This window comes from Leuciscus leuciscus (genome assembly GCF_965113295.1).
Source record: "Leuciscus leuciscus genome assembly, chromosome: 18".
Classification (NCBI taxonomy): Eukaryota; Metazoa; Chordata; class Actinopteri; order Cypriniformes; family Leuciscidae; genus Leuciscus; species Leuciscus leuciscus.
In genome coordinates this window covers 17,955,453-17,968,756 of record NC_138742.1, presented here as the reverse complement: position 1 = coordinate 17,968,756, position 13,304 = coordinate 17,955,453, and the positions used below count along the sequence as shown (strand labels likewise).

Here is a 13,304-nt window from a genome sequence, read left to right as displayed (position 1 = left end):
AGGATGCATTAAATTGATCAAGTGATTGACATAATGTTGCAAAAATGTCTATTTCAAATAAATGTTGTTCATTTGAACTTTCTATTCATCAAAGAATCCTGAAATGTATTAAAATAATGCGGTGAAATAATGTATTAAAATAAATATATAATGGGGTATTATTACATTTCATAAATATATGAAAATGTGGTGTGCCCAACTAAGTGGTGCAACCAGAAACATGCAGGAAAAAAGCTTTATCTTATCTAGTCTTGAACACTTTTATTTGAACATTTATCTGCATTCATTTTTAAACATGACTTTTCTTTGCAGCTCCTTGTCAATAACAAGATCATTAGTCTGGATCTGTCTGTTGCTGAGGTCTATAAGAAGGTCTGGTGCCCCACCAATGAGGTGAGCTAAAGAGAATTCAAAAGATACTTTATTTTATTTTTATTTTTTATTATTTCTCATGATTTAAAAAATATTTTTTACTTATGGACCATGATTTAAAAACTGTTTCTTTCAATAAAGGGTGAGCCAATGAGGATCATCTACAGAATGAGGGGGCTTCTGGGAGATGCAACCGAGGAGTTCATTGAGTCTTTGGACTCAACTACAGGTAAGAGTAATCTTAATAAAAAGTCCTACAACATAACAATCAGTTTTTTTCCTCTAGTTTATCTCATGTTTCTTATTTGTAATTGGTGTTTTGTTTCTTTGCAGACGAAGAGGAGGATGATGAGGAGGTATATAAGATGGCTGGAGTGATGGCGCAGTGTGGAGGTCTAGAGTGCATGTTGAACAGGCTCTCTGGAATCAAAGATTTCAAACAGGGCCGGCACCTTCTCACCGTGAGTGTGAAGTTCACCTCTCTCTACACATTCCTTAGAAACCTCAGAGACAATTCTAATGATTGTGTTTTACTTTATAGGTTCTTCTCAAGTTGTTTAGTTATTGTGTGAAAGTGAAAATCAACAGACAGCAGCTGGTGAAACCAGAGATGAACACACTGAATGTTATGTTGGGCACGCTGAATCTGGTAAGTAACATTCCAAAAGAATTCAGCACTAGTGCTTATGAGATAAAATGTTATATTTAAGAGGATATTTGTAATTGGATGTTGTGTTTCAGGCATTGGTGGCAGAGCAGGAGAGCAAGGACAGTGGAGGAGCATCCATAGCAGAGCAGGTTCTTAGTATTATGGAGATCATCCTGGATGAGGCAAATGCTGAGACTGTGTCTGAAGACAAGGTCAGCAAGACATTTTGATATATGCAATGAATATTACAAACAAATAGAAGTGAGCCAGTTGTGTTTAGATCTCTCCTCCATTGTGTTTCTCCTCCAGGGTAACCTGCTGCTGACGGGTGATAAGGACCAGCTGGTGATGCTGCTGGACCAGATCAACACGTTGTTTGTGCGTTCAAATCCCAGTGTCCTACAGGGGCTGCTCCGCATCATCCCTTACCTGTCCTTTGGTGAACTAGAGAAGATGCACATCCTGGTGGAGCGCTTTAAACCCTGCTGCAACTTCGATAAGTAAGGAGTTTGTCCATCTCTATAATCTAGAACTGACACTTCCTTGAAACAGTGGAGAATGTTTGCTGCTTTTAACACCATTTGTTTCCGCATTCAGGTATGATGAGGAGCACAGTGCTGATGACAAGGTCTTCCTGGACTGCTTCTGTAAAATAGCTGCAGGAATCAAGAACAATAGTAATGGCCATCAACTGAAAGACCTCATCTTACAGAAGGGCATCACCCAGACTGCTCTGGACTATATGAAGAAACATATCCCCTGTGCTAAGAAGTATGAAATATATATAATATACGCATTATATTTAGACATGTATGTATTATATATAAAATTATCATAATTTTAATGTATTAATTATAATATTATTTATAATATACTGTGTAATAAATACAATGTAGTATTTTGTTATAATAAATAGTGATATATGTATTTATATAATACATTATCTTTTATCCATATCCAAAAATACATATTTTTATAGGTGTGTGTATGTGTGTGTGTATATATATATATATATATATCATTATCAATAGGATATATTATATTGATTGTATATATTATATGTCTTAGTGCTGTTGATTTATCATGTTCTTTTGGGAACATGAAAAAATAGCGTTAAAATTATTAACTTATTTAACGCACCCTGACCTATACGACAATATTGTAAATCAAAAATTTCGCCAATAAAAATATTTCAATAAATATAAATAATATATATATACATTTATAATTGTAAAATAAGTTATTTATATTTATTAATTTTATTCAATATAAAATAATTAATCCTAACTATTTTTTTTAACTAATAAAAATATAAAACAATCAAATATATAATAAATATTTATCTACCCATTTATAAAAATATTACTGTTTATAGAGTGATTACCCTCACTATACATATTGTTTTGTAGCCTGGATGCAGACGTTTGGAAGAAATTCCTTGCTCGACCAGCCCTTCCGTTCATCCTTAGACTGCTGCGTGGTCTGGCCACCCAACACCCCCCTACACAGGTAATACATTAACCACTAGTTTGAGATAATTATTTCATACGCACACAACAAAAATGAATTAAACCATCTCCTCTTGTTATAGATGCTAATCGGAACAGATTCAATAACCAATTTGCACAAGCTGGAGCAGGTGTCCAGTGACGAAGGTATCGGCACTTTAGCAGAGAATCTTCTGGAGGCTCTAAGGGAGCACGCCGAGGTTAACCTAAAGATTGACGCTGCTCGAAGGGAGACTCGAGCAGAGAAGAAACGCATGGCCATGGCGATGAGGCAGAAAGCTCTCGGCACGCTGGGAATGACAGTGAGTTGCACATATAGATAGAAGCTTAATGTTTAAACCAGAAAAAAGTCTTTGAATTGAAATATTTACATTTTTTGCTTTTGTTTCAGACCAATGAGAAGGGCCAAGTGGTGACTAAGACATCCCTGCTTAAACAGATGGAGGAGCTCATAGAAGAACCTGGCTTGACTTGCTGTATTTGTAGAGAGGGCTACAAGTTCCAGGTCTGTTTCTCTACCAATTACATTCCATTTTACTGTAGGTTGTTGTGTTGTTAATGTTCAGCCTCTTCATATTTTGTACTCCACAGCCTACCAAAGTTTTGGGCATCTACACATTTACAAAGCGTGTGGCCCTTGAGGAGTTTGAGAACAAACCCCGCAAGCAGCAGGGTTACAGCACTGTCTCACACTTTAACATAGTCCACTATGACTGTCACCTTGCTGCTGTCAGGTGCGTGAAATTGCTGTGAATACAATGGATTTGATCAATTTGAAGGTTTAGTCGTCTTGCTAAATTGATAATTTTCTCTCTGTGTGTCTGAATCAGGCTTGCCAGAGGGCGTGAGGAATGGGAAAGTGCGGCACTACAGAATGCCAACACAAAGTGCAATGGGCTCCTACCAGTATGGGGGCCACACGTACCCGAATCTGCCTTTGCCACTTGCCTGGCAAGGTACGTCATTCTTGCATCCAGTTTAAATGAGTACTAAGATGTACTCCTGAATATCTACAAGAATATATCCTTATTTTGTACTGTTGCAGGCACAACACATATCTGCAAGAGTGCACTGGGCAAAGGGAACCCACATACCAGCTCAACATTCATGATACCAAGCTGCTGTTCCTGCGCTTTGCAATGGAGCAATCCTTTAGCGTGGACACAGGAGGAGGAGGCCGCGAGAGCAACATCCACCTCATCCCTTACATCATTCACACAGTTCTTTACGTCCTCAATACGTACGTTTGAGATGAGATTTAAGATGAGATGAGATTTAAATTCCAATGCATTTTGACATGTTACAGTTTTTAAGCTTTTTTTTCTTCTGACTTCCTCCATAGAACAAGGGCCACATCACGAGAGGAAAAGAATCTACAGAGCTTCTTAGAGCAGCCTGGTGAGAAGTGGATGGAGACTTCGTACGAGGTGGACGGGCCGCACTACTTCACTATATTGGCCATGCACATCCTACCACCTGAGCGCTGGAGGACTACACGTGTTGACTTCCTGCGCAGGCTGCTGGTCACCTCTCATGCCCGCAAAGTCTCACCAGGGGGTGCTAACAAGTAAGGGAACGAAGCATGACTCTGCACGTGTCAGAGCTTGAACATTTAAGAGCTTTTATAAGTGTGTGCTGTGCTTTACACGCTTAGGTGTGTATTTTTGGATTTGGCAAGTGTTTTGTGCTCACTCAAAGTGCTTATGTTGGCTTAAAGCTAGACTGTAGTATGCCTAGAGGATTGATGCAAGATTATATCAGGCATGGCTTGGTCTGGGTGTGTCAGATTGTTTCAGGCCTCTGTATTATTGTTTGTACATTTTTGCACTTTTATTATATCTAAACATTGTTGTTATTATTATTATTATATATTATATAATTATTATCAAAAAATTATATATTATGAAAAAAAACATGCATTATATATTATAATATATAAATTATATATTATACAATATAAAACAATTTTTAAAAAACCATTCATCTTTTTCGTGTGGTGTTAAGTTCGAATGCATGTCAGATCCGTGTCATGTGACAGCTGTCACAATAATGGCTATTCCTGATTTGATAGTCAGAATCGCTGTCTAATGTGATTTAATTGCATTTTAATTGATACATGATTGCTTTTTTATCATTTCAGGCTCACTGACAAAGCAGTGAAGGAGTATGCTGTTTACCGCTCACCGCTTCTCTTCTGGGGTCTGGTGGATCTTATCTATGATATGTTTAGGGTATGAGAATATGAGGATATTTTTCCCCTCTTTCTGACTCCTGTAAGCATGATGTCTAATAAGTGCGTGCTTCCATGAGATCTAATGTTATCTGCTATGTTCCTACAACAGAAAGTGCCCACCAGCAACACAGAAGGAGGCTGGTCCTTCTCGCTCGCAGAGTACATAAGGCACAATGACATGCCTATCTATGAGGCTTCAGAAAGGGTGTTGAGGTCTTTCCAGGATGAACTCATGCCTGCTGAATCCTTTTCAGAGTTCCTGGATGTCGTAGGTCAGACATTTTTAACACGCACAAAGCTCTCTCATTGTCAAGCTGTAAAATAATGTGGCTGTACAGACAGAATATTAATTTCTTGTACTGACTCTCTTCCCAGGACTTCTGTCAGAAATCCCAGACCCTGACGCCTTCCTGCTGGACCTGTTGAACTCTGTGCCCTGATGGCACACATTTATGCACCTCACTTTATGGACTCGTGACCGCTCTGTCCAGTGCAGGTGTTCCTTAAACATGGAGTCTGTCCGCTACCCGGACCCAGCTATTCGCAACTCCAAAGGGACACCTTTCAATCGGGGCCCTGGCTCCTAAAACTTCCATCAGCTCGCATACACACTCATTCACCTCCACTTCTGCTCCTGATCTCTGCGTGGGTTCATTCAGTTATAACTCTCTCCTAAACAAGAAAGTGACGAGTTAATGCGCATTTATTCTACAGTGGTTTTGTAACACCTAATACACATAAACACACCATTCTGTTTTAATCTGAAATGTTGCAGGTAATCCGGTTGGGAATTATTTCATAAACAACCTTGATGGCATTTGTTTTTCCCTTTGTGATTTTGTTTGTTTTTTGACTCAAGATCTAAATTGGCTAAGAGTTACAGATTCACTCAAATGTGAACTAATCTCTCATTGTCTTGTTCTGTCTCTTTTTTTTTGCGGTGGTGTTCTATGAATTGTTTGCAGTTTGTAAGAAAGGCAAAGCCTGACACTGGTTCTGTGGTGCGATGCAAATGTGTGATGATTGTTTTCCATGTGTAAATGGTTAAAGAGTGAGATGAAAGCTTGTTTAATGTGTTATTCCCGTGAAATGGAAATACTTTCTGATTTGTAAAAGGTTTACCTGCATCAACAATGAAACGCAAAGAGAATAAAAAAGGGCCTGCATATTTATTTTGGGAGCCTTTTTCCACTTTGTTTTTCTGGTTGTGTTATTGTGTTTTGATCAAAATCACAATACTAAATTTATTTTTCGTTTTGTCTTCCATGTGACGGTAATTCACTCAATAATATTCCGCAGATTAAACATTTTCCCCAGAGCAAGTTGTGCCTCTGGTAAGCAAGGTGCCACTGAGAAGAGTCTCAGTGATTTTAAGTTTATTCTTACAATATAAACACCTGCGATAGGGTGTTCTTGAGCTGAATGCATGGTGTGAAGTTTGTTAAAAATAAGAAAACAAGAAAACCCACTTAGTGTTTATTCGCCTATTCCCGCTGCTACAATGTTCAACTGTTGCTGAATGTCTGCTTTTTGAATTAGCTCAACTTAATAAAGGTGTAAGAATACCATATCTGACTCAATGTGTCACACAAGCAGTGTTGTTTTAGTAATATGTATATGTTAGTATTGCATTCAATATTTTAATTTAGATTTTCAGTTTTAGTCTTTTTTTTTTTTTTTTTTTTTTTTTTTTTTTTTTTGCTTTTGTCATTTTAATATTAGTTTAATTTCCTATTTAGGTTTATTTTTATTTAGTACCTCAACTTAAAACTTATTTTAGTTAGTTGTAATATTTATATTTTATATTATTTTATTTCAGCTTTTTTTTTTTTCAGTTACCAAAAATGCTGGTTACAAACGTAACTGGTTTTATGACTAAGTGGAAGACCGCCAGATGCAGTGCTGAAAGCACTAGTAGAAAATCCCTCACGCTCACGCTTGACCGAGAGTCGAATAACAAAGTTGTCACTTTGTGACTCATGACGTGTCTTCGGCTATAATAACCCCATAACACGCCAAATCGATCTCTAGATCATTCTTGCGATGCCAAATGACCAGAGACTCTGGCGGTCTTCCACGGTGACGTTAGTAACCAGCATTTCATTTCCTTTCACTCCAGACCGCCAGATGCAGTGCTGAAAGCACCAGAGACACTGTAGCGCACACACATTCAATCTGTAGAAACGTGCAGGCTGATCCCCAAGTTGCTGCAGAACAAATTTCAGAAAGCGATACTCCTCTGAACGCTGCCCAAGATGTTGTCAAAGCATGTAGAATGACTGAGAATAGAGGACACAGACGATTAGCTCCTTTCAGGAAAGCAACAATCAGTCAGTCAGACTCAAGTGAAGAGTCACTAAACTCTCACCGGTGAGCTGCTAAACCCGCCACATAGACCTTTAGTGTGGATGTAGAACATCCAAGTTCCAAAAGAAGTTGCAGAACATCCAAAATGCATCCAACTGAGCAGTGTAATCAACATCACAGCTAGAACACCAGTCAGAGAACACCTTCCATTTACAAGCATACAAATTTCGCATGGATGCCACACGTGTACTCAAAACAGTGTCCCTGGCCCTCTCTGAACACTCCAAGAGAGTTCTGGTGGGCATGATCTTCCTTCTAGCAGACTCAGGAGGTCTGGTCTGTTGGGCAGATGACAAGATGGTCCTATTATCAGTGAAAACAGAGTCTGAAACCATGGCCGGGGGGAAAGCAAATAGTGTCACGTCTGGTCAGTCGTGGGCTAATGCATCCAGACCCAGAGATCCCGGTTCGTCCATCAGGGAAAACCAACGAGGGCAGTGAGACGTCTGACTGTCCATGAACACATCTACCGCTGCGTCATACGTCCTCCATATCACTAGCACCACTTCTGAGTGTAGAGTCCAATCTCCCTGTCCAATCGCGGTCTGATTGAGTCCGCCTGGTAGATATCCTGCTTGGATGGACAGCAGGTTGACTCGAGCCCAAATAAGCAGGTTGTGAGCTACCTGAAGCGGACTCTGTGACCTTGTGCCTCCCTGATGGTTGATATAAAAAACAGTCACCTTGTTGTCTGTGCACACCAAAACATTGTTTTCCCCTGAGAACAGTTTTAAAGTGAAGAAGTGTAAGAAACAACGCTGTCAACTCTAGGACATTGATGTGCGCTGTGAGCAGAGAACCTCTCCAAGCAGCTCTGCGAGAGCTGCAAGTGCCAGACTTGTCCGAGAAGACTGATATCCATCCTTATGACCTCCCACTGTGCAGGTGGTACTCCCAATGGTACTACTCTGACGAGAAACTCCTGTGACCAAGGTGCTAGGGCTCACATACAACAATGTGTGATTGATTTTCTTGTATTTGTCTCGTATTGGACACAGATGTTTTTGAATGAGCCATCGTCGAAAAGGTCTGAGTAGATGCTTTGATGTGTTTGATCCACTGCTTGCTGGAGTGATGCTGCACAGACAAGCCAGTCATCCAGGTATGGCAACACTCTCATGCCAGACCTCTGGAGTGGTTCCAACGCTGCCTGGAGAAACTTTGAGAAAACTCTTGGTGCCAGAGACAGGCCAAACGGAAGAACCCTGAACTGAAATATTTGATCCATGAATGCAAATCGAAGGAATCGCCTGTGTTCTGGAACAATTGGAACGTGAAAATAGACGTCTTTCAAATCTATTGTCATGAACCAATCTTGTGGCAAGATTGCCTGTAACACATCGGTTGTTCATAGCATTCGTAACGGCAAGAACTTTAGAAACCGATGCAGATTTCTTAGATCTAATGTCAGTCGAAACCCGCTGTCTTTCTTCGCGACCAGAAAATAAATGGAAAAAAATCCCCTGGGATGAACTTGGGGGTCGATTAGTTCTATGGCACCCTTGCGCAACAACATCTGAACTTCGTGTGCAAGTGCCTCTGACTGGTGTGGATTGTGAACTAATGTTAACACCTCTTCACCCTGGTATACACCTGCACAAACAAACTGGCCGCCAACTTGAACGTCTGACAAAAAAATCATCTCTCACAGTCCACAATGAAGCCTATAAACTCCACCTCACTGCCTACAAAGACACCCTCATTGCTGCCAAATCTGTCTACCTCTCCACCATCCTCACCAACCCCTGTCAAAACCCCAGAACCCTCTTCTCCACAATGAACAACCTCATCAAGCCTCGCACCAACACCCTCCCTACCTCTACCTCTCTGCAATGATCTCTGCAATTCATTCCTCCACTTTTTTGCTGACAAAATCAACATCATTTACCAATCTCTATCCCCTGTATCTGACCACCCAGTATCTACTCCAGCACCTACCACGGCCCCTCTTCTCCCCATCCCTCGTGACCTCCCTCCCCCTCCTCCACACTGCCTCCTCTCCATAGCCGCGGGAACATATTTTATCAGGGGGGTGCTGGGGGCGGGGCTTAATGGGCGGGGCTTGATATTGCGGGGCGGTGCTATGGTAGAGTTTTTTTAAACAAAATCCTAATATTAAACAGCCCAAACAAAAAGATGAACATACAAATGAATGAGTACAGAGTTGTGAGAATGCTCAGAACTCATGATACATTTTAAAAAGCACAGCACACAAATCTGCATATGATACTCACTCAGGAGTGCTGGTGTTGTGCCGAATTTCGACCCCCTGCCAAATTATTACCCCTCTCGTTGAAGTCAGTACCTGATTGCCTAATCCTTACCCCACCCCTAATCCTAACCCCTCCCCCACAACTAATCCTAAACCTACCAATACTAGGGGGGTAATAATTTGGCAGGGGTCGAAATTCGGCACAACACCTGTTCACACAGAAAGCATAATCTTTCAAAGCGAAAACGCATGACGCAAGATGCCAAATGCGGGCCGTGGAATGGGGGAAAACGCAAGGTCTCGAGGCGCGTTTTAGTTGAACTTATTTTAACTTGAGTGCTGCGCGTTTTGAGAAAGCTGTGTCATGCGCGAGACACGAGCACAACAGTTAAACACGGCTAGTGCGTTCACACTAAAAAACAATGGAAAAGTAGCAGAGTGTAATGGTTGACGTTCTGTGTGAACAGCCCCTAATGCCGATGAATGCTTTAATCAATACATCTATATTTAGTTTTTTCACATGCATTAAAAGTGTCAAATCAGTTCTGAGATGCTGGTCCTCAACCAGTGTCATGTCACTGGTCACTCACTCCATGCGAGATCGGCTTATTGGCTTATGATATATTCATTTATTTTAGAGTCATAAAACCCTATTCGACAACATATAAAAACGAAATAATCTTTAGAGTAATTTTATAAAGGTTGAAGGTGTTCTTAAAAAACAGGTTGAAAAACAAAAAGTTATTTAAAAGTCATGTCATCTTAAATTCCAATGTAGTGAAACAGCTGTCGTCAGGGGGTGCTGCAGCACCCTCAGCACCCCTAGTTCCCACGGCCATGCTCCTCTCCCAGTTCGACTTGGTCACCCCTCCTCAAATCTCTAAACTCATCAGCTCTTCCAAACCCACTGCCTGCTCCCTTGACTCCCTCCCTTCTCCACTCCTGAAGTCCTGCCTCCCCGTCCTTCAACTCCTCACTGTCCCTTGGAACTGTCCCCTCTGCCTTAAAAAATGCCGCTGTCACCCCAATCCTTAAAAAACCTGGTCTGGATCCCTCCTCCCTCAACAACTACCGCCCAATATCCAACCTACCCTTTCTGTCTAAAACCCTGGAACGTATAGTCACCTCACAACTACAATTTTCGCCCCCTCCACAGCACAGAAACCGCTCTCCTCAAAGTCCTCAACGACCTCCTCACATCCACTGACACCGGTTCCCTCAACATCCTTATCCTCCTCGACCTGAGTGCAGCCTTCGATACCGTGAGCCATAAAATCCTGCTCACCAGACTCAAAGACCTCAGTATCGAAGGTACTGCCCCACAATCCTCCCCTCTCCCACATCAACTCCTGTCTGTCAGCTATTAAAACCTGGATGCAACACAACTTCCTCAAACTCAACAGCGATAAAACAGAATTCCTCCTCATAGGCTCCAAATCCACTCTCATCATCGACGGCACCATTTTCTTCCCATCTCCCCAGGCCCGCAACCTTGGCGTGATCTTTGATTCCACCCTCTCCCTTGAGCCCCATATCCATCATGTCATTAAAACCTCCTTCTTTCATCTCCGCAAAATCGCCCAAAATCAGACCCTCTCTCACACTAGCTACTGAAAGAATCATTCACGCCTTCATCTCCTCCCGACTGGACTAATGCAACTCACTTCTCCTTGGCATCAGCTCTACCTACATCAAACGACTCCAACTGGTCCAGAACGCAGCTGCCCGACTCATCACCCGCTCCAAATACTGGCTCCACATAACTCCAGTCCTAAAACAACTCCACTGGCTTCCTATCTCCCACCGGATCACCTACAATATCCTGGTCCTCATCTACAAAGCCCTTCACCATCTGACCCCCTCATACCTCACTGACCTCCTCTCCCCCTACCAACCCTCGCGGTCCCTCAGATCCACCTCAGCCGGTCTCGTCTGCATCCACAAGTCCAACCTCCGCAGTTTTGTGGACAGAGCCTTCTCCAGGGCAGCTCCCAGGCTCTGGAACTCCCTCCCCCAAGAGATCCGCACCTCTGAGTCCCTCACCATCTTCCAGTCCCGCCTCAAGACCCATCTCTTCACCTCTGCCTATCCGTAGCCCTACGCCCCCTCCATTTTCATCTGTGTTTGATTCTTGTTTTGTTTTGTTTTGCATTGTTTTTATTATCTACCTGCCCAGTAAAGCGACTTTGAGTTCGTGAAAAGTGCTATATAAATTCAATTTATTATTATTATTACGTCTCACCCCAGTATGAACAGGAGGTTTACAGCGAAACTGTATACGGTACCCTGTCAACAGGGTATTTTGTTATTGATCCCCAACGATCCAGATGACTATCTGTGAAACAGCCCACTGTCGACCCTTCCGCATCAGTGGTCCTGTGAACGCTTTTCTGTAGAGGTGGGGGGACATCGTGGGGGACGTCATTGGGGGCCTGGGTGTCGTGCTTGAAAAGTCCACACGGCTGAGTCCCACCATGTCTGGGGGGTAGAGAAGCGTGTGGATACCGATGTTGGAAATGTTGAGAAGGCCTATACGTAGGTCTTACACCAATATTGTGATAACGGACACCAGAGGCTGTCGGAGGGGGCCTGGATCCTGAGGCTGTCCCCACATGACACGAACGAGTTTCAGACACCTACACGCGTTGGTCCCAAGCTTCCTGTCCAGCTGATCCAAAACTCGTCCAGGTACCAACGGCAGTCGTCTCAAATTATTCCGACATACCCCAAGGACGATTGGGCAAACCATACCTGCCGTCGAGCTTGCACAAGAGTGCCCAAAACTGTGCCACAGTGATCAGCGAAAACACCAATGGCCTGTAATGCAAGTTCAGTTAGATCCACCACTAATGGGTCAGATGAAGCTTCACTCAGAGAGGAGTGTAAGGCCACAAGCATATGCGCCAAATAATTAGAAACACGGCCAATGCTTGCTATAGAATTGTATACACGTGACAGTAGCTCATCAGTGCCTCTACACTCAACATTGGGGCAGCGCACGTTTTCGCGAAGTGCCACATCAGGAGACACAATGAGTGCTGCACCAGTGCACCAGATTAATGCGGGCGAGTATCACTTTTAATGTTCCTTCCAGTAATTCAACAACTAAAGACGACCCAACTGGCACTGTCTCACCACCAGAATGACACGACTGATCTGGAGGTAAAATTTTCCTCAGCACCTGACGTCACTGGAGTAACTTAGCTTTAAAAAGCGAGTCAGAGGCAGCCACTGACATCACATCTAACTCCTGTCCCGTTTGCATTATTGACGACGAAGCGATAGCTGATTCAAACTGATCGGCGAGAGTTGCCGTGTGCAGGTGGGGAGGAGCTGAAAATGGAGACATGAAGTCGGACACTTTCTGCTTCCCGTAGTGACTCTCGCACTGCGTTAGCATACTTTACCACAGCTGAAGTGGAATAAATGCAATATTTGCCAAATACACAGATGTTTCAGAGACATTTTCATTCAATACTTTATGTACTGCTTAATACAGCGTCTGTTTGAACAAGAATAAACTTCAACATACGCCTATACTATCAATGAAGTGGGGTCTATGTTTTTTTATTAGTTTTATTTTGATAAATATGACACAATATAACATCGCGACTACATAAAAAGAGTGTTTACTGTTATAAAAACAGATTTGTGAGCTTTAGTGGAACTAAAGGTGTGAGAATAAACACGAAACACACGTGATCGTTGTCATGCGGTGAATCCGGTCAATCGTGAAGTTATCAGAGCTCTTGCAGCCGCTCTTGAGAAGCTGCACTGGATCTCCAGCTGCTGCAGTTCTCCAGCTGCTCTCGAAACGGTCTTGCGGTACTTTGATACCATACGTCACAGTCACGTAGTGTCGGCGCTGTCTCAAGTCGGACAAAATTTCGAACCGGCATGCACTACTTAAAGTCAGCCGCCGATCGGTCTGCTGATTCAGAGCTGCATGAAGTCGAACAAGCC

At 42.5% G+C, this 13,304-nt stretch overlaps 1 protein-coding gene across 1 annotated transcript in view; it reads left to right on the top strand.

The window, feature by feature from the left end:
• The window catches only part of ubr4 (ubiquitin protein ligase E3 component n-recognin 4), a 53,124-nt gene extending 46,787 nt beyond the window's left edge, over nucleotides 1-6,337 (top strand). Inside the window, 17 exon segments of the mRNA XM_082145498.1 lie at nucleotides 313-393; nucleotides 514-601; nucleotides 706-833; nucleotides 914-1,021; nucleotides 1,114-1,233; nucleotides 1,331-1,521; nucleotides 1,619-1,792; nucleotides 2,431-2,530; nucleotides 2,613-2,831; nucleotides 2,921-3,034; nucleotides 3,121-3,263; nucleotides 3,360-3,485; nucleotides 3,575-3,769; nucleotides 3,872-4,096; nucleotides 4,670-4,760; nucleotides 4,872-5,034; nucleotides 5,138-6,337. Coding sequence (XP_082001624.1) covers nucleotides 313-393; nucleotides 514-601; nucleotides 706-833; nucleotides 914-1,021; nucleotides 1,114-1,233; nucleotides 1,331-1,521; nucleotides 1,619-1,792; nucleotides 2,431-2,530; nucleotides 2,613-2,831; nucleotides 2,921-3,034; nucleotides 3,121-3,263; nucleotides 3,360-3,485; nucleotides 3,575-3,769; nucleotides 3,872-4,096; nucleotides 4,670-4,760; nucleotides 4,872-5,034; nucleotides 5,138-5,202 — 2,331 coding nt within the window. The 3' untranslated portion in view covers nucleotides 5,203-6,337.
• Nucleotides 6,338-13,304: the final 6,967 nt, after the last annotated feature.